At 30.6% G+C, this 22329-nt stretch overlaps 2 protein-coding genes across 4 annotated transcripts; one reads left to right on the top strand and one right to left on the bottom strand.

The window, feature by feature from the left end:
• The first annotated feature begins 67 nt into the window (after positions 1-67).
• Positions 68-13648, top strand: LOC124352786. The gene is made up of 7 exons (XM_046802460.1): positions 68-86; positions 1083-1194; positions 1960-2176; positions 3052-3199; positions 4907-5092; positions 8638-8865; positions 13166-13648. Exons 2-7 carry the CDS (start codon positions 1098-1100, stop codon positions 13535-13537), a joined length of 1248 nt encoding a protein of 415 aa, XP_046658416.1. The 5' UTR covers positions 68-86; positions 1083-1097; the 3' UTR covers positions 13538-13648.
• A 1843-nt stretch (positions 13649-15491) lies between these two features.
• Positions 15492-21887, bottom strand: LOC124352785. 3 transcript variants are annotated; one of them, XM_046802457.1, is made up of 3 exons: positions 21608-21887; positions 17311-17440; positions 15492-17066 (listed from the first exon to the last, which is right to left on the bottom strand). In XM_046802457.1, exons 2-3 carry the CDS (start codon positions 17386-17388, stop codon positions 15555-15557), a joined length of 1590 nt encoding a protein of 529 aa, XP_046658413.1. In that variant the 5' UTR covers positions 17389-17440; positions 21608-21887; the 3' UTR covers positions 15492-15554. The 3 variants fall into 3 exon arrangements, with proteins under 3 accessions (XP_046658413.1, XP_046658414.1, XP_046658415.1); XM_046802458.1 differs by lacking the exon at positions 21608-21887 and adding an exon at positions 19651-20030; XM_046802459.1 differs by lacking the exon at positions 21608-21887 and adding an exon at positions 17746-18568.
• Between the last annotated feature and the right edge of the window lie 442 nt (positions 21888-22329).

Raw genomic sequence — 22329 nt, 5'->3', positions numbered from 1 at the left:
AACGACTAATGTAAGTACAACATATTTGTATGTTTTCATGAAGAACACATTGAAATGTTTTTTAAACATTGCATTGCGCTAATCAGGTTGAAATGTTTCTTAAATACTTATATTAATGTTTGTATATAAATATTGAATTTAAAATCTTGAGCTTTTATGTGTTACAATACAACAGTAAAAGACACACAAATACTACTTCTCATATATCACATGCTTCACTGAAAAAACACATCAAAATAATTAAAGAAAAAAATATAATTAGTATTGCCATTTTAGTCAATAAATTAAATCATAAAATTTAATGTTAACTAGTACACATTTTAATCTCTGTACTGTATATATTATTTGTTTCATTAAAAGATATATTTTTTACATTGTTTCATCATGGATTAAACATTAGAATAAATGCATTGCCAGCCAAGGACAGTACTTTGAAGAAAATTAAATCAAATTCAAAGTAAGTTTATTACTTTTTGAAATAAAAACCTATTTACTGCATTTTTTTATCACATCTCGTTAATACAATAAAAATTATTTTAGAATCCGAACCAAAACTTAAATTGTTATTTTAAAATTGTAGAAGCTATTCCCGGAATAGAGATGATTCTCCCTATTCCAGTTTACCACAGATTATTGGACTTCTTGCCACATCCACTGATTTAACTTTCACTCAGTGAATTATGTGATTTTTTTAAAAAGAACATAGATGTGGAAATATAATTTCATCTATACATGAAAACGTTTTCATGTGTACCTTTTTTTAAAACTCAATATCTAAAACATTTCTTATTGTAAGGTATATATGACTGATTGGGCTGAGTATTGAGACCGATAACTGAAGACAAATGCAGCTACTAAACAATACTCAATACTTATATAGACAGGAAGCTGACTAAAGCTGTTTATAGTGTTCAATATAGTTAAAATAATTAAAAATGTAGCAAATTAGAGATAATAAATTGATTATATCAGGAATTATTTTAAATTTCAAGTTGTATACAATAAATTAAGAGAAATACTGTAAGGTGTAAGTTTAAATAAATATTTTGAAAGAGTAAATTTTAATCAATGAACGTTTACAGGCATTATTCACCACTATGAGAGTTTTGTCAACACTCATTTTGATTTGTGTCTACGTTGAAAACACAATTGAATGGAGTCTCAACCCACTTTCATGGTTTTCTCGAGCTCGAGGCAAGTTGGAGCATTTTTACAGTTAACACAATTTTGTATCAGGTGTTTTATATACATATAGACTGATAATATACAATCCTCTCACAATGCTTTATCTCCAGATTTTAAAAACAGTTAAGTTCTCCAAGGTATAGCAGAAGAATCAGCAGAGTACATTTGACTGAACTGTCCTGCTATTAGTATAACCAGGAAAAAGTTCTTATCACATTGCATGCAGCGCGGTCACTGACGACTGTCACACATCACTACTGTAGCGGTCACTGGTGACCATGCCGCACATAACGTGTTAAGAATTAAGACATCAATTGAGGTCAAAGAATATTAGATAAATGGAGCCCACAAATCTAATTGGTTTTTGAAGAAGCCTCTGAGGGATAAATACAAGAAAAGGAGGCATGAAGGTCCTTTTAGTATTATGTGAATGGTCTTGGACTCTTCCCTCAAATAACAAAAAATATAGAATGTTTGTACTATTGAAGTTTCTGAAAGAATCTTCTCATCTTGACAGAATTTCCTCATTTTTCTATCAATTTGAAAGTTGGTCCAACTCAGTTTATTCAATTCACAAGTACACACTAAATCCGGTGAACATTTCATAATTTATTATTAAGGGGATTCACAAAATAGAATACTAGTAACTCCACACAGCCAGTTATTTAAATGATTAATTGGTTGTATTTCACTATTTAATTCAATAATTGAAATAGTTATATATTTTTATTACCAATACCATTAACCATATATTCTATTTTGAAACCATTGCAGGATGTCAGTTAAAACTGAACTCTGATTTAAATCGTGGACATGAGCCTGTTTTCCTAGCGAAGACGCGTCATGGATTTGAATTGGCCATGCCGGAACTTGTTGATGAAATAGGTATGTTTAAGCTGGCAAAGGGAGACACACTGTTTGTGGCATGTCCAGGAAACAACAATGAAATTCGAGGATTTGCCAACAATAATGGAGGATCAGTCATGTCTAGGTAGGAACAACACTGATAGCTACAGTTTTTAATATACCACATTAATACTCAATTATTGAAAGTTTGATTTAAATATATTACATTTAAAAAATCTCTTCTGAACACCTTTGTTTAAGAGAGGCATATGGCAAATCTGTTTTAGTTAACTAAAACCACTTAATGGTTTAGGCTGTTTATAAGTTCATAACTTTTTTGAGATATCAAATCATATTTTGTTAGTACCAGTATCAGTATTGATCTGATCATTCCTTTACTTTGATTCTTTCTTATGCTTTTCCTATTTGTTTGTGTTTGGAGGAGTAAAAAAGGTTATTTCAATCTACTTACTGAACAGTTTGTATTGCATAATTTACAATTTTTACAACTCAATGATCAAACCTAAACACCTGAAATAATACAAATTACCTTATTAGGTCTCCAATTATATGGATTAAAAAATCACACTATTTGTTTCTATAACAAAACAGGCATTTTATGATGGCAGAAGTAAGAAATGGAATGGTTTTGCTGATTTATAAAATAGAGAGAAAACAAGTATAGAAAGATTATCAATAAAATACAAAATATTGGGAAAACAATATAATATAGTACTAATTTATTGCCGAAGAAATAAATGAATGTCTACTAGTATATACTAAGTTTTCATATCATGTAAAACGTTTATAATGTTATTTTAGTGCTCTTGTTCTGGATCTAGAATTATACTGTACAGCATGTTTATTTTCTTGCTTATTAAATATACAAGCCACTGGCCTAATATTGTGTAGTAATCTCACTGTATTTAAACTATTTTATTACTATGTTTGAAAACAAATTGGTGTACATATCAACTTAATTAATTACTCCTATAAACTGTAGTTTATTAACTTGCACAGGTGTGTCATGGACAAAACTCTGGAGCTGAAGGGAAAGCAAGTTGTATCCTCAGAACTTGAGTGCAAGGACAAAGTATTTTCCAAATTGAAAGAGACAGAGAAGGAATGTGGAAATAATATTGGGGAGGAGGTGCAACTAGGATTTGAGGTTGGCCATGAATTTGCTATAATTTTTTTGTTTCTTAAATATATATGAGTATCTGTTTTCAGTTCAAACCAAGAACAGTAGTATAATTTCTTTATCATATTCATCTTAAGAGCCAACTGTAAAACGACCCTTAGTTTTACCGCATGAGAACAGTATTAAACTTCAAACATTTGTATGCCTTTAAATGGTGTATCTCTTTTTAAAAGTGTAATTTATACACACACACACACACACATATATATATATATATATATATATATATATATATGTGTGTGTGTGTGTGTGTGTGTGTGTGTGTGTGTGTGTGTGTGTGTGTGTGTGTGTAAAAAACGTTTTTCTGGTATAATGTGTACTTTTTCAATATTTAAACAATCAAGTACTTAAAGGTTTGAGAATTTTTTTCTGTATAAACAATACAAATATTAAAGGGACTAAAAAGTATTTGGAGAAGTATTAGTCATATCTTTAAAATTATACATTTCCCACAATGCTATAATTGAGAATAAAATTGTAAAGGTATTTGAAATTGTACCATTGGTCCATAACATGTTCTTATGGGACCAAGATCAAGATGGTTTGCCAGTACAGACAGCCAGTTCTAAGCACTCAAATTGATTTTCCCAAATGGTTTGACTGAGAATACCTTGCATATTTTGATTGTTTACTATTATGTTTAAAGATTACAATACTTCAAAATAATATGGATTCTTTAAAGTAAAGTTTAGTTACATATATAAACACAATTATTCACTGTAATTTTTCAGTTTATTTAAAAACAGGACTTTGATGAGAGTTAAGAAAATTAATTTTTTCAAGAGAGCTAATTGATTTTAGAGGAGAGTTTGCCCTTTTCAGATCTAAGCATATAGCAAGTCCTGTCATAAATAAAAAAAATAATATAAAGGAGCCTTTTGATACCCATTCTATTATGGTTTAATAACTTTCTTTCCCTGACACATGTAATGATTTTGTATTCCACTTAACAGTGGAAAGTGCCTGGAAAGATTGAGAAAGGAGACTTTGATCCCTAGACACATTTTGGTAGATAAAGCCAACACTGTATGACTAGGTATGGAAGATCTATATTGGTTAACTATAATTTTGCTGTGTTCTGCAACTTAATGGGTAAGAACAGTTAAGAAAGTAAAGATGACACTGGGTTAAGCAGACAATCAGTACATTCCAGATGCATATAAATTCTATGCTAATACTTTAGAACTAAATAAACTCAACCACATTTTTAATTTGTAGTAAAAATCATATTGCTCAAATTACGTGTACAACAGCACTATTAGTATTTAAATTGGGTATGTATAGCATTATTTTAATGAAATTAATTATCAAATTCACTGCTGTTCTATACTCTGTCCAACTTGGATTATAAAACGTGACGGAACCATTGAAGAGTGAAGTAACGCACTCACATTAATGTGTTTTTAACTGATTTTTTTACTCTTAAATCTTCTACCTAGATTATGAAACAAGTTTTTTTTTTACTTTACAAACATTGTACAATTTACGTATTTGTTAAACTTAGTTTCCTAATTCTTCCTCTTTTAACACATTTATGTTTTTTTAAGAATCATAATTGAAAAATTATTGTACATTTGTTAATTTATTATTTTTTAGTTCATAGTATATTACACTTGTTCAAATGTTCATCTATTATTGTTGAGTACGTTAGATATTTTTCTCTTTTAACTCAAGGTGGAAGGTTGGCATCCATTAGTGACAGTGTGTTATTATCGAAGCAGAGCTGAGACCTTGCACGCTTCTCACATCCTCTTTGGTTCATCTCTCCTCGGAGCAGAAATTAAGGAGAAGAAAAATTACTTCATCAAGGGTCCAAGCAGTATATATCCTGGCGTCAACCCAGCCAGTTCTTACAAACAGGTAATATTTTACATGTTGTTGCTACTTATTTGGAAGAAAATATATAACAAGCTGTTTTAAAAATAGAACATTTTTTTAAGCAACACTCTACTTTGTTTGATCAATTATGAATTCTCATATAGATGATTGAAAGGAGGTTAACATAAATTAAAAATATAATAGTTGTATGTTAAAATAAGTAATTGAATACTGCTCCTTCTGATCTAAATTTGAGTAATTTACAAGTTTTGTGATTTTGAGTAATTACTGGCACATGAGTAAATATATACTACCATTAATTCAAGTTTATTAAGCTAAGCATTCCAAGCAACCGTGGTAAAGGTGAAATGTGAACAGTGCCTAAAATACAAACAGTAACAAAGTATTTGAATTTTTTTACATGCAGTGGATTCAGTTCACGCAAATAGTATGAACCCATAAGATAAATGTAGATTCAATTAGCAAAGTTTTCTATAAAATATAAAAAAAGGAAAAACTAAAAGTTTAAAATTGTGCCACAGTATTAAAGTAAGACATCGTAATTAGACCTCATTAGAGGCACTAACATCCAGTTCACAAACTGGCTATTGAGCTAAATCATGACCTTCTGATCATGTCATTTTCCTTATTACTGAACAAGGTACTGAAGCAAGAAACACCTGCGTAGCTTAAGACTCACTGATGATCCTAGTGTAGACTGTGTAATCAATCAGCAGGAGGAAACTGCTATGCACATTATTTTGGATTGTGAGATGTTTGAGGTTAGTAGAAAAACCCTATTTGGAACCTCACAGCCAGGTGATGAATTTGACATCAGTATTGGTCAGAAGCTCTTTGATCTCATGGAGGGTTTAGAAGTAGGTCGGCCCTACTAACGGAATTTGGGGTGCACAACAAACTTAGGTTGATGTGTTGGGAACTAAGAGTCCTTTATAACCCCCTCTTTAATCTAATATAAGACATCGTAATAGTAGATATTTTATTTAATTATTAAATTCGTATAATCTATATATATAAAAATGAATGTTTGTATGTTTGTCCTTTATGGAATCGTGAACTATTGGACCGATCATGATGAAAATTTGTACGTATATGTATTTTTCCACGGAGAAGGTTTATAAGCTATGCCCATCCCTTTCCCGATTCAGGATTCCGCCCCACTGGTTACAGAAATACCCATAAGAAATGCATTGCAGCAAACATATGTTAACGTCTTTTCAAATTTTTAATCAGCTGTTCTTTGTAAACATATATTACACTTATAGTTTTAAAGCATAGAGTAAGCTTAAGAGAAACGACAAATTTTGTTTAAACTGTTTTTGCAATCACTGTTAAACATAGACTTTACTATCCAGATAATACAATTCAAATTTGACGTAAAAATTCACCTTTAACTGCAATATTTATTTAATATAAACCATGCTCATGCTTGATCAGAAGAGTAATGCAGATATCATAATTACTATCTTACGTTGGCTACAAATATAAAGAATGTTATAAAATCAACCTTAGTTGTTTTTTTTTTTTGACAGAAGTATGGTTCTCAAAACTCCGTGTGTACATATTCTCTCGATCGAGACAACAAAGCAAGCTCAATCGTGGCATCGGAGATATAACTAATTTAATCTAAAATTTATTATAGTAAAAAAAAATTTACTAAGTAATATAAGGACTTCGGTTCTTAAGATTTGCGTGCGAAGCCGTGGGTAACAGCTAGATAGAGGCAGGAATATGGTACATACCTTCATAATACGCCCAAGAGGCTCACGATGGAACGACTATCAATTATCTCAGCAATGTTTAGAATGTGATAGAAAAAGAATAAGTGAATATAGTGTACTGTTTTCAACGGGAAATTGCGTGCGAAGCCGCGGGCAACTTTTGCAAAAAATTATTGAAATGCGCAGCAAAGCGCGCCGGGCTCGCTAGTATTTAATAAAATTGTCAAAATAATTAACATATTAATCTTCAAATATTTATATTTTCTAACATGAGTTTTGTGAATAAAACCTTATTTTGTGTTAACATTTCCTCAACACCATCACAGTGTAAACAAATAAAAAACATAACCATAAAATAGGATAAAATGGCACCCAATTTGTTTAGGAAGTCAGATTTTTATTTTATTGATGTTGTTGGTTTTGACTCATTAAAATCTTTAACGTGAGGTGATACTTGGATCTTCACGTTAAAAATGTTTGAGATGCCCCCACCCTCTAATATTTTGGTCAGGGAATATAATTTTAAAATGTGCCTAATCTTCTTTCAGTGTATCTTATGGCAATCCCCCAATGGGTTTGGAAATATTCAACATTCTAAACTTTTTAGGGGAAAGACTATTTCTATCCTGAATATAAAATACAATTGTGTACTGCAATTAGCAATGACAGTAGTATTATGTAATTTTAATTATAGATTAAGACAGTAAAGGGGTTCAAGCCATTTAGTTAATTCTGAATATAATTTGCCATTGCTATAAAATTAATTTTAATGAACACAATTGTGAACATGTAATGTAAAGTTGTGCTATACTAAATTCAACACTTTGAATGTATCTGTTAAGATCATTGACCCATCCTTGTACACCTCCAATGCATAAAACCTTATCATATGTTTTTCTTTAATCATCACTTTTGTGATGTGTCGTTCAGATTGAATGTATATCAGTTGTGTCTTTACATATTTTAAAATTATTTGTCATATCTTATTAATATAAAGTGAACTAGACTACCTGGGTCACTGACTGAAGCGGTATAACCAGTGAAGATAGAAACTCTGTTTTAACTGAACCACCACTAGTTTGTGGCCAAAGAATTCAATAAAATTATTTTTAACCACCGAAAAAATCTGTAAGGGGTATTTTTGGTAGCTGGGTGATTGTTTTTGACAGATTTTTATATGTAAGATGGGGGCATGTGTTATCTCGTTTTAAAGGTCTTTGGACACAGATTATTAAACATTTTTTCCAATTTATATTGCTGTAAATGTACAGTGTGTTAATAATGAAATAACAACCGCTTTAACAAGTTTTTCCTTTATTGAACAACTTATGAAACTCCAAAAGTTACCAAAAATAGTTGAGGATCTCCCCTCCCAATAAAATAACTGTAAAGTACTGTTCCTAAAAACTTTCAACATTAAAAAATAATTTTCATTTTAAAAATTTAAAAATGCTATAGTAAAGAAATTAAGTAAAATCATTACTTAATAGTATGCATTATGCCAAATTAAATGTATTAAAAGAAAACAAAATTAAGCAAATAACAATTTCAATTGACTTTTTCCCAATTTGTTTTCAAACAATTTTATCTAAACGAAATTGTCCTAATCATTTTTGTTCTTTTTCAAGAAAATGTATGTATATTTATGTCTGACCTTTCTATCTACTATATTTATAGAATGATTCTACATTTTTCACTGCCTATTTTCTTTCCGTCATTCCCTAGAATTTTCAAGTAATATGATTTATTTATTGTTCAGGTGTTCTTTTGTTGTGAAAACCAAATATTGCTTGTTAATTATTTGGTCCTAGTGAGCATATGCTTCTCATTTTCTGTTTTCTACAGAAAAATCAACGTAAAGTGTTATCTCAACTGCTGGGTGACGAGCGAGCTAACTTCATCTTGGCACGTTCTTACCTGTCTCGTGGTCACTTAGCTCCTGATGGCGACTTCTTGCTAGGCACATGGCAACACCTAGCCTATTTCTACATCAACACGGCCCCACAGTGGCAGAGTATCAATGGGGGCAACTGGCTCAAGCTAGAGACGTTAGTGAGAAACTTCGCTTCAAGTGTTAGTAATATTATTCTATCCACTTTTTTTTAATTTAGAGATATCGTAAATAAAAAAGCAAGTCGACTTTTAGAATCATAATAAGTGGGCAATACTGAAAACTATATTGGGTCAAGGCTACAACTGAACTTTTGATTCAATGGAATAGGTTAATTTCCCACTAACTCCAACTTTTGATACAAATAGTGGATCTACTATTGATCACAATGTAGATTAACCCATATAAACCCAAGACCTAGAGGAATTTACAAGCCACCACTAAATTTCTTGAGTTCTCTGCTGCCCAATATTGGAATTATGGGAACATATCAGATAAACCAGACAGAAATACACACATGCCAAATTACAATTAGTTTTGATTCCAAAATTTGTCCAATATACAAGAAAGGCCCTAAAAATCTACCGGAGAGTTATCGACCAATATCAGTTGTACCCACATTATCAAAAATTATAGAAATATTAGTTCATGATCAATTATTAGCATATTTAGAAAACAATTATTACCTTGATGTATCGCAATTTGGTTTTAGAAAGGGTAAATGCACCATAGATGCAATAGGTGCACTAATTAGAGAAGTTGTGAGTGCCTTTGAGGACAAAGCCTTTGCTCAGGCCACCTTGTGCGACCTGAGCAGGGCTTTTGACTGTGTGGACCACAACAAACTAGTCCTTAAACTAAATTATTATGGTGTAACAGGAACTCCCTCTAAGTTTTTTTCAGTCAAACCTATCAAACCGAAGGCAAAAAGTATGTGTTGATGGAAACTGGTCAGATGAGGCTAAAGTTTCTACTGGAGTGCCCCAAGGATCGGTTTTGGGCCCTCTGTTGTTCTTATTACAAATAAATGATTTAGGTACCAAAAAATATCAAGGCCAAATCTTTATTATATGCAGATGACACAACTTTTATTAACATAAACTCTAATTTCGATGAATTACAAGATCTTGTTAGAGAGACTGTACAAGAGGCCTCATTGTGGTTTAGGTCCAATGGATTAGTACTCAATGAAGCCAAGACTCAGAATATTATATTTAGCTTAAAACAAACACCATCAGATGATACAATAAATGCTTTTTTACTACTGTAATATTTTTAGGTAACTATATCGATAGTACTTTGACTTGGAATTCCCATATTGAGTACATATCCAAAAGGTTGTCTAGGGTAATTTTTCTACTCAGGCGACTACTGTCGTGTGTGGCTGAAAACTATGTAAAATCAGCTTATTATGCATTTTTTTCAATCAGTTTTAAGATACGGTTTAATAATCTGGGGAAACAGCAGTAAGATTGAAGACATTCTAATTCTGCAAAAGAAAGCTGTGCGAGTGATAGTGAGGGCCAATTCTCTGGACCACTGCAAGCCTCTGTTCATTGAACTTAAATTACAAACTGTGATAAATCTCTACATCTTTGATTTAGTTACCTACTCGTATTTACTCAAAAATTTTCAAACTCTCATTCTAAGAAGTGATATACACAACTACTATAATAGAAATAGAACTAATATTGCCATAGATCATGTTAGATTAGCCAAATCTCAAAATAGTCACATTATAATTTCTCAAAAAATCTTCAACAAAGTAAAACATTTGGCAGATAAGTATCCCACAAAAATATTTCAAAACAAACTGTACCATTGGCTTTTGAACAATCCTTTCTGTACCCTATCAGAGTTTTTTAATTACAAGGATATTAAATTTTAGTTTGTTAATAATGTATACAGGATCCATTGCACATCTCGCTAAATCTGTTATACTACAATTGAAAACATATATTTGTAAACAATAATGAGATTTCAGTAAATTGTTCAATTTTAATCTAGAAACTGTCCTATTTTTATTCAGTACTGTAAATTTCATCTGTAGAATCTTATATTGTAACCTGTTATCCTAAGATTTCAATTTGTTGTGCTAGTATTGTAGCAATTCATGCACAATCAGTTAAAATATTTTTTAATTTAATATATGTTAAATTTTTATAAAATCTTTTGTTGTTAAATTATTTTAAAATCTCTCTTTGTTAAACTATTGTCTTACATTATGATATTAATATTCAAAGAATAATTTTAAATTGTAATGATATTTTAAAAACTGAATAGTTTGGTTTTATTGCTTGTTTATGACCATGTCATCTAGACAATATAACTGACTTTGTCAATGCATGTCATATATAAAAGGGCAAATACAGATTTATTGATTGATTAAATGTTGGACAAAATGAAAATTGAAGATAACATAAACAAATAGTCCAAAGACTAATATCTGCACCAGCATTAATTACCTGTATGATGAAAATTTGGCTTCTTTAGTTCAGTAGAACATTAAATAGATTTACTTTTCACGGACCTAAACACGCAGTGAGAATGTAACATTTTTGTTGGACTGTGTAGTTGGAATCAATAATTTATTGTAAATAGATTAACAGAGAGAGTGCTTCAGTGAGAACTTTTAACATTTTCTTACATTATGATTAAGTTAATCTTAATTATTCATCACTGCTCAAAATTATGTGTAAGGGAAATCTTTGTAGAAAACTCGTAACCTAAAATACTTTTAAGTCCCCACAGGCAATTTTGAACCTGAGGGAGACCCTCTAATTGCCATTTTAAGGTTTTACATAATAGTCCAATTTGATATAATTAGTCAAGTCTGAAATTATTTGGTCAATCCTTTGTTATTTGTTATCCTGTTGTATAAATTAAAACTTGATAGGCCTATGATTTATATAAAAGTGACAATCTAGTATTTTTGAATCAGATGATGAACCAACTTGTGTATTTAAAACCACACAATCCTACAATAGGATAATAAAGAACAGATAACTAATACATATCGATCTAAACAGCTCCCAGTCACCAGAGGAGTGCCCCAAGGCTCAGTGCTGGGACCCTTCTTATTCATTCTCTTTACAAATGACTTTTCCAGCTTCATCAGTAAGGAAAATGTGGAACCTATAATGTATGCAGATGATACAACTCTTCTGTTTACACATAACACTCCACAAGGATTACACTCAGATATCCTATCATCAACAGATAAAGCACTTCAATACTGTCTTCAAAATGATTTGGCCATCAACCCCTTAAAAACAACACAGATAAATTTTTTGCAGAAAACATGAGCAACTCCCAGAAATTCCAGAAATTACAGTGGAAAAAAACTATAAACTTCTAGTTCTAACAATTGATGAGGAACTTTCTTGGAACGATCACATACACAACTTATCTAAAAAGCTTTCGTCTAGAATTTATGTGGTGAAGAGAATGATGTGGATAGGAGGTCTAGAAACAGCTAAAACAACATATCATGCTGTGATTGAGTCACATATAAGGTATGGATTGATCTCATGGGGAGGAACATCTGAAGGAAATCTTAACAAAATCCTAGTTCTCCAGAAAAAGGCTGTCAGGGCACTCGCAGGACTAAACTACAATGATAGCTGCAGGGAAGCTTTTAAATCCCTAAAGCTTGTAACTGTTCCAGCACTCTACATCCATGCCGTAGTCATGTATGTAAAGGAACTAGACCTTCCTAGGAATGAGGATTTTCACTCCTATTATACTAGAAGAGCAAACGACTACAGTCTTCCTGCTCATCACACAACCCAATACAGCAAGAAACCCTCATATATTGGTCGCAAAATTATCAACTCCCCTCCATTTTACCTGAAGACTACGCCAGTGAACAAACTAAAGAAAACACTCTGGGACTTTCTAGTGGAACGACCAGTGTACTCAATCAAGGAATTTTTAGATCAACTGGGACGCAACACTACCTGAACAAAATCTGAAAGTTTGTAAAGCAAGAAATTCTTTTTTACTACTGTGATGCCATTGTATTTCTTAATGAAATTACAAATAAAGATGTTTGTCTATTGTCTATTGTCTATTGTCTATTGACATAGGAGAGATTGTTAGAAAAATAAATTAGCTGATCTAGCATCTACATTTTTTTTATTAAATAAGAATTATACATGTTGAAACTTGATGGGCCTTAATGTTTTTCACAATTAAAATTAACAGAGAAAACTAAACATTAACTTCATGTTAACTTAATTTAAGTTTATTTGAGAAAAAAGATTGTAGAAGATGGTCCACATTTGACCTTCCAATTAGTTTACCTCATAACTTACAACTGTCCTTTCAATAAACCATATCTCATATATAGTTTAAATCTGTGCATAGTTACTGTTTCAAAACATTAAGTGAATTGTATTTTTGAGTTAATTATCTTGGAATTAAATTATTTTTCCTGTATTGCCAATGCAAAGGTTCTGACAAAATATTAATTTTTTGCAGGTGAAACAAGATTTTATTGTTACAACAGGAACGTACGGCATCTTGGAATTAGACGACGTCTACGGATACCCACAAAAGATATATCTTGAACCACTCCAGGAGTCAATACCTGTTCCACTGCTACTATGGAAAATAGTGGCAGATCCAAAGAAAAGTTCTTGTATAGTGTTTGTAACTCATAACAATCCGTTTTTGACTGAAAAGCCTTCCACAGTCTGCAACAATATCTGCCACGATCACGGGTGGCCGACAGACTTAGACGATGTATCCAAAGGTTACACATATTGTTGTTCATATCCTGAGTTCAAGGGTGTGGTGGACTATGCTCCTGACCTTGACTGTAGATCTATACTTTCTAACTACTATGTTTGACAGTCATAAGATTATTGTGATATTAATGTATAGTACTTTAAAAGAACTCTAGATATAAAAGTATTATAAATAGTAATGATTTTTTTATTAAAATAAAGTTTTATAGTATTACTTTGCAATTATTCATCTATAACTTTTACTTGCTTGAATACTCATCTACAAAGAAGTGAACAGTCTTCTTGGGGAGTGATTTGAACAAATTAAATGGATCATAAAATAAAGGATATTTAATATATATTGTATATATGAGAATATAATCGTAAAATCCTAGAAACTACTGGGCAAATACCACATCATTTTCAAGTTGGCTAGTCAACAGCGGTTATGGGAGTTACAAACCCTTGCCCATATGAACACATAACACTCCTTCTTTTCACAATATGAGCTTAGTTTCTGCCCCATGCAATCTCAAACATGGGTACTGAGAAGCAGTTTTCCAAGCTGACCTTACAACTTCATCTCGCTGGTATCACAATTATTAATGAAAGTTGAGAAGTAACAAAATGCTGAAATACAAACATTTTTACCACGCAAAGCTTTAAATATGATATCACTACTTATATACACCAATATGCAACAATGACTAGAACTGTAAACAGAATTGAAAAAGTGAAATTTGTGAAGATTTTAATTACCTGCAAATGGAGATTAATAAATTTTCCCATTGCAATCACCCTCTTAATGAAATGTTAGGAACATGTATTGTATTTTCTCTGATCAGCCCCCAGATTATTGATCAACACACATTAAACTTCAAGTAATATTTTTACTGATATTACTTATTTTAACTTACTGAAGCCACCTATTGCTCTTCTTTAGTGAGATGAATTGGGCTGTCTCCAAAGTAATATGCTGATAGTTAATTTATCTTTGGTATTTATACTGTTATATATTGTAATTTTTTGTTTGGTCTAAACAAAGTATTTATCATTCTAAACTATTTTGAATGTAAATTTTATTTAATATGTATTGACAATTCATAGAGACATTCTTTATTAGACTCCATCAACTTTGAGTCATAAGGTTTCTGAACTGTCAGGCAAAGTACACCTAGACTGGAGTATACACTTCTGGAAGCTGAACATCACTAGATTGTGCAGCTTTGCTAACCATCAATGCCTCAAATTTCTTACTGCATGTAAAAATTTGATGTAATTTTTGCTTCAATGATGGTAATACTTAATCCTGATGAAATTGATTATTATTATATTGTAGAGAGTTGGCAGTACCGGCAGCCATCTTGATTTTAGCCCCTTTAGAACTGTTAAATATCTAACTTTTATGCTCTAGGTTTTGGTAATAGAGTTACGGGAGATGTCTCTTTTAAAAATATAATTAATATAAAACAAATACTTTTTTTCAATATTTTTATTGATTAATTATAAATAAAATCAAACCGTTATGATCTTTATTATTTAAATATTCAAAATATACAAAATTTACAAGAAAAACTAAAAAGCACTTGTTCCTTTAAAATGAGAAATAACCCATAATTCCACTACAAAAAATTATAAGAACTTAAAAGTGTTAAGAAGTTTAACATTGTTGTTATATAAAATCAAGATGTCTGATAGTACAACAGATTCTTCACAGTAAAACATACACAATATCACAATATTCAATTTCATCAGGATTAAATATTACAAGTATTGGTAAAACTCGAGGTGGTAAAACTACAGCTGGCTCTTAAATAGTTGAGTTTAAAAAAATAATTTTTGTCTCTCATACAGATCAATTTATTCTGCTATTGTTACACTACTTTACCTGCAATGTAAAACTTTATTTATCACTTCTCAAATTATTAGTTTTTGAATGATGAAACCAAATTCAAATGCAGAAAATTTTCAAATCATATGGTCATAGTAATAATGTGGGTTTTAGTACTATGCGACTTGTATGTCAGCAAATAAAAATAAAATTAGGATTAAAGGAAAATTTTACATTAAAAAAAGAATTATTGGTCCCTCAGTATTTATTAAATAAAAAGTCTACAAGTGTGCTTTCCTTTTTTTTTAATTTACCAGAAATTTAAAACACCCAAGGTTCCTTTTCCAACTACAATCATTTTTGTAAATGACTGATTGACAAAAACTGAATCCTTTGTATGAGGGCTTGTAAATACATAAGTTATATACATACATCGTCTTCTATTTCTGACATCCCACACCTCTTTCAACTTCGTTTTAGACACACATAACAATGACTTTGGTGTAGTAACGATAAAATTCCCATCAAATACATTCAATAATTCTATTTTACCATTGTCAAATTTGAAAGAATATACAACATCCTGGGTGTAGAGGTCCAAGACATACAAACAGAAGGCAGTGGCTAGCAGCAATTGATTGTTAACTACTTTTGTCTGCCGATGACAAACTAACTCAGGGAAAGCTTTTTCTCCAATTATTACTCCCCATTTGTAGTCGTAGAGTACCAAAACAGTTTTGGACAAAGAGGTGTCTTCTATAAAGTAGTTATTGAGGCGACAAAACAAAATAACTGTATCTTCATGCAAAACTGCGTGGAAAGGTATATAAACTACTGAAGAACCTTCCTTATTGGTCCATATTGTTTTAAAGAAATCTCTTGAAAAGCTATAGCTGAGAACTTCATACACTGTACCTAGTGGATTAAATTGCCTCTGGGCATCATTAATTTCAAGACAAAGAACCAAATCATTGCCGTTATTTGCTGCACAAAGTATCTCAAAATCTGTACCCTCTTTTGGTGCCATTAAAGCCCTGATTTTGGTACACGTTTCAACATCCCATACATGTACAACGGGCTTGCCAATTTTGTGACTATAAATTTTGTTTTCGATAACTCTATGATAGCAAACAGAGTACATATCATCTGGACTGTTGAAATCTGGAATTTTATCAAGTGGTACTTCATGGTCAACTAATATTAAACCGACAAGTGGCAGTATCTTGTCCGGAAGATTGATATCATAAATCTGAATGAGCTTTCCAACCTCAAACACAACTAGTTTCCTACCAACAATTTCATAATGAAGCCCCTCATAAAAGAAATTGTGATAAAGTAAGCGGATATCAGTATAACGTAATGGAGTGTCTTCAATATTCCAAACCACAATATTATGTGCATAAAAGTCATACAGAAATAAGTACATATCCTCATAAATGATTTCTATACCACTCTTTAAGCACATATAATAGAGACCACTGGCAGAATAAACTTTGTGCTCTACAAATTTTCCATTTTTCCAGTTAGATAGCAGCTGGTTTTGTTTGATATAATCCATACGTTTGCTGCAGATTGGGTCTAAATTGTGTGTCAAGGAAGAAATATTGTATTCAACCTCGTTATTTTGTTTGGCAATGTTGAGATACTTGATGACATTTGGTTTGCAGAATCTTCTCCAGATAAAGTCATCATTGAAGACAGCCCTCAGACGAACACAAGTTGCTGAACAGGAGAGAAGATCTTTTACTGACAGGAACTTGGCAATAACAACCAGAATTTCAGCTGGAAGGCAAACAAGCATTGAGGTTTGTGTAACTCGAACCTGTAACAGATTAAACATTACCTGATTGGTATCAATTTTATCACTTCGACATCATTAAATAAATATACGTTTCTTTCTTTTTTATGTAGACTACTATAAGAATTGTATGCACACCGAGATAACTACTACACGGATCGTAATTTTAAATTGGAAACCTGAAAAAAAGATTAATTACTGACATATGCCAGTTTAAAGTTGAAAAATTCTGATTTTAATGTGTGACAAATTGTTGGGTTTAACTTACCAACTCAATGTCTTCCTCCTCATCTGTTGGCACAACTGGAGATGTAATGGTCCAGCGCTGTCTCCATTTTTGGCTCATGCTGATTGCGATTTTTACCAAGTGAGAGTTATTTTGAAGAGAGAAACCAACACTGAAAAAGTCACCAAAATAACATAACACTATTATGTAGAAATATAGGCATTGTTGCATTTAAAAAAATATAATGAGTACACATCAAAATGTCTTTTAACTTTTTTATATTTTTATTGGTTATTAAAAAAAAATCTCAAACATTTTTGCCATTCATCGTTTTAATATTATAAAACTACACACTTTACAAAGAATCTATAAAGCGTTTGTGTCCATATTAATTATATATTTAAAATGAGATATCTCCCTTAGTGCTATGATTATAAATAATGACATAAAAGTACATGAGGTTTAAATTATTCTTACAGAGAAAATTTTAGGTCATTTCAAAGGCTTTTAAGAAATACTGGCTTTCCAACCTCATTCTCTGGGTCTGCATGTTAGCTTTAATTTCACTATTTTATTATTTATAAAACCTGAATTAAAGTCATACAGCAAATATGTCTAATACTGATCATCAGTTCATATATAGGTGAATCTAGGAATAAGTAAGTACATAAAAATCCTAAATAGAGAGGATACAACTAGTCATATTTTAGACTCTGATCACAGTTTAAGTGGTGAATAGAGAGTGAATCTGTAACCAGGAAGACAGAATTATCACTGTGACATTGGTCTTGAGGACCAACAAAAATAAAGTTTTACTGTTGTTCATGGTGTGAGTAACTGGTATGTAAATATTTGAATTAAGGAGCAATCTAACAGCAGTTAAAATGCTTCATTGGCATCAGCTGATATCAATATCTGATAGTTCACTCTGTACTAGCCACTTAGAAAAGCCTTTACAATCAATTTTTGGAATTCTAATGTAAGGAGATTAATGACCTTGTATTATAATAAAGAAAATCATCATATAGGATAGTGTGACATGAGTGGAAATCCCATCCAAATACCACTTACCCCCACTTATGTAACTCTTCATTTTCTTTACTTACCTTAATGCAATACCTATTATCTGGGAATGTACAAACCAAACCATGTGTGTAAAAAACTCATCTAGAATCTTTGCATTCAAGAGTTGTTTAAATTGGCCTGAAAAATAGTGGTACTTTCCTATTACAGAATAAATTTACCAAGTATATTATGGTATCTTGCTATGCAGAAATTCTTCAGAATATAAGGTAATAAAAATGTTTATTTTTCGCACATCAGCAAATGAATTACAGCTAAATAAATTATCTAATAATGAGAAGAAATATTTTTAAAAGGCTACATATTTTATCAAAGCCATTTTTTTACATATGATATAAAATGATTATTTGTTGAATTCAAAAATTCTTATTTGGATAAGTTTCAAATGTACTTTTTATACTCCACAAAAGGAAATAAATTATTTAGAAATTACACACAGTAACTAAAAACATGTCCTTTTAAATAATATATAATGAAAAGTTGAACAAAGATCAAAATTAAGAATGTAATCTCAAAGTTATGTTTCTTATTTGTTTATATTTTATGATTATATTACTGTGACAATGGCATGACTGCCAAAACACGTGTCAGAAATAAAAATTATGAAAAGCGTTACTTATTTGTTTAATATATATAAAACATATATAAAATATTGTAAAGTTAAATGCAAGTGAAAGGAATATTAATTAAATAATAATATTACTAACTTCAAGATATTTGTCTGAGAAATAAACAGTGTTACATATTAACATATTAATTTTTATTAAATTTGAATTGTAACTAAACTTATTGTAAAGTTAATGTTACTAGCAGCTTAATATTTGACCTGTTTATACTGCACTTTAAATTAAGTTAGGTAACTTTTTTAGTGGCCGAAACAATACATTTTGTATTGGTTATATAGGACAGGTAATAATTTTAATTTAATTTATTAATTATTGACAGTGATGTGTTTTATGTACCAGAATATATATACAGGGTGTAACAGAAAGGTTAGGCTGGCTATTTTCAAATTCTGTGTGTGATTCTAAGCTAAGAATTAAGAATAACTTTAATTCCAATTTTCACTTTGTTTAGCCACTAGCCGCTGTTTTGTATCTTTTATTAACAAATTATATCTCTAAAACTAGAAAAGCTAAAGAGATTAAATTTGGCACATAGATTAGAACAGGTAAGAGGAAAATAAAAAAATAATTGTGTCATTTTCTTTAATATTAACAAACTGGTGTCTGTTAAAAATGTTTAAAGTCAAGTAAAAAAAATACTAGTATAGTTATAAAAAATGTACTAGATACCAACTATTTGGAGAATTGTATTGCAATTCCAGTGGCACTAGTTTAAACGGAATCCGTTAAGGCATAAGCAAACACGACCACTTTAAAGGTACGCTTACACAAGCTATGAGCAGCAGACATTTGGTTTTTTTATAGGTATCAGCTGTTTTACATTGGTTCGTCTTAAGTGTTTTGGATACCTTCAGAGGAATTTTTTTCTTTGAATAAATTATTATAGTATCTAAATCCTTGAAGGTTTTTTAAAACATTCTATTTATTAATAATTATGACAAGCATTTCATTTTCAAACCAAAATATTTGTGGGCATTATTATTTAACACGAAGATGCTCTAGATGTTCACAAATAGTTTCTTGAGTTTGGAATTCTTGTTCTTTAAGGCAAAATGTATAATAATATGTTATCCAATATTTATATTGCAGTATTATTCTAATATGTAAGACAATAATTTGTTCAACCTTTTGGAACTCAATAATTCATAATTTTTTATTCATCTGAATTGAATAATTAGCTAAACAATCCATCTGGAATGGTGTATTTAATTCACATTAAAAGTTATTAACATAATATTGATATATTTAGTGTGTGTATTTAAAATGACATATAATCATTATATACTTAATCTTTGAGTTTTTTATCTCAAAACTTTGATTTAAAATGAGAAAATTTATTGAAAACTTACAATAAATAATAAACAATGAAAGATAATTTCTTCCTGAATCTTAATACATTGGTCTAGAAATCTGTAGGTATCATAATAAAAACAATGAAATTTTTATTAGCCTGTATATAACAAATTTATGTTAAGAAACAATAAACTTTCACAGAGTATAAAATTATTAATATTAAATTCTTAGATTTGAAACTATAACTTACGTTTTGTAAATAAAGGTAACCTCCATTTTCTTTTTCTTGGAATATTCAAAATACGTGAGTTATAAAAGAAATAAATAATTACTGTAGAAAGAAACTTATTACTTAGGCATTAACTAAAAGTGAGTGAAGAAGGTTAAAAATTATACAAGGCAAGAAAGTAGCCAGGAAAAAAATTTTGGGTGTGTCCAGGCAACTGATATTTCCCGTATTGGACAGAGTAAGGCTCCATTTTGTTCCCACAAAAAGTGCTTCACCCGTTTCTTTGTTATGAACGGTCTTTCAGCAGTTAATGTCAGTAATACTGTATTATTTAATTAATAATAATTGTTTACTAAAATAGTAATTGAAAATTTGGGGAGAGAGGTCCGGACCCCTTAGACCTCCTTGCTGCCTATGTCCTTGATATAAGGCTAGGCTTATGCCATGGAAGCATGAAAATGAAGGGAGATTGGTTTAGCACACACAGTGGATAGAAAGTGTTAAAACTGTAAATAATAATTTTGTTTCAAAATCGTCATTAATTTCTCAATGTTAGAATTTAACACAAGATGCTTTTAAATAATAAATTTTAGTCGAATACAAGTTAAGGTATAAAGTCATTTGGTATTTATTTTAAGGGTTGGTTCATGTTGTGATGTTTGAGGTGCAATCCTGATAGAAGATCGTAGATAGCACATAAAATTTTCATTTTATTAAATAAAAAGCACATGTTAACTTCAGACCAACTAATTTTTATTTACTTTGTTCAGCTCTAATTCTGTAATTTCACAAAATGTGTCACACAGTATTAGTACGGCCATACGCTAGTATGTATTGGTACACTAACTTAGAATTGGTTGTTTTTCATACGTGTTATTACAAAACATTTTTATTATAATTTTGGGGTTGTGGCATACCTCCTCGCATCTGCGTAAATCCACATGTGTTATCCAAAAGTGTATTAAAAAAGTATCTATTGAATCTACAGGGGAAGAATAATAAAAACTTTACTCCTAAAGCAATTACAGATAAGCATAGAAAGAAAAATAAAATTTGTATTTGAATAAGTGTTGCAGATGAAATAAATAAATTACAGTGAAGTACTTACTATATTGTTGAGCTAACACAATATCAATTGAATCTCTGCTCATTCTCTATAGACATCTCTACTCAATTAGATAAATGAATCACCTGCTGCATACCGCTAAATGTTTGCCAATGCCAAGTCCAAAGCAATTTGGGCGTATTTACAAGGGTCATTTTTAAACTTGGCTACGTTCCCGCATAATTTAATTCTTCTTCTGATCAGTTCTTGCTTGACTGTTAAGGCTTTGTCAAATGGTTTCGTTAAACTTATCAATTAGATCATGCCTTCTCATTAAAATTTTGATACAATTTGTACTATAATGTATGTATAATGTGAGTGAATATTAAAGTAATATTTTAAACAGTATCTAGAACAATAATAATACAAACGATTCATACAATTACTTGTATATTGATTCAATGTGGTGTTCAGTAAAAGACTGACTAACACACTATATATATTAAAATGAAATAAATTACAATATTTTCCATGTAAATTATACATTATTGCTTCATGTTATTGTTCAATGTCCGGGAAATAAGGGTTATAATAATTAGCTAAGTTTCTATAACATAATTAATTGGATGGCTACATATCAAAGTAAATTATTTAGAAATTGTCAATTATACCGGCTGAAAATTATTAACCTGGTGAAGTGTAAATGTATTATAAAAGGGAACAAGTAACAATTAATAGTGAGATCATAGACTGATAGGTAGGGTTTTAAAAGAGTAGGTCACTCA

The sequence above is a fragment of the Homalodisca vitripennis genome, chromosome 1 (assembly GCF_021130785.1).
Source record: "Homalodisca vitripennis isolate AUS2020 chromosome 1, UT_GWSS_2.1, whole genome shotgun sequence".
In the NCBI taxonomy this organism is placed as follows: domain Eukaryota; kingdom Metazoa; phylum Arthropoda; class Insecta; order Hemiptera; family Cicadellidae; genus Homalodisca; species Homalodisca vitripennis.
This window is presented reverse-complemented; position numbering and strand designations above follow the sequence as displayed.

Excerpts from the sequence above, each read along its gene's own strand:
- LOC124352786 (XM_046802460.1), top strand. The coding sequence starts at position 1,098 with ATGAGAGTTTTGTCAACACTCATTTTGATTTGTGTCTACGTTGAAAAC. Across the intron at positions 3,200-4,906 it reads AGGTGCAACTAGGATTTGAG|GTGGAAGGTTGGCATCCATT; the intron begins GTTGGCCATGAA and ends TTTTAACTCAAG. Across the intron at positions 5,093-8,637 it reads CAGCCAGTTCTTACAAACAG|AAAAATCAACGTAAAGTGTT; the intron begins GTAATATTTTAC and ends TGTTTTCTACAG.
- LOC124352785 (XM_046802457.1), bottom strand. The coding sequence starts at position 17,388 with ATGAGCCAAAAATGGAGACAGCGCTGGACCATTACATCTCCAGTTGTG. Across the intron at positions 17,067-17,310 it reads AGGAGGAAGACATTGAGTTG|GTTCGAGTTACACAAACCTC; the intron begins GTAAGTTAAACC and ends AATCTGTTACAG.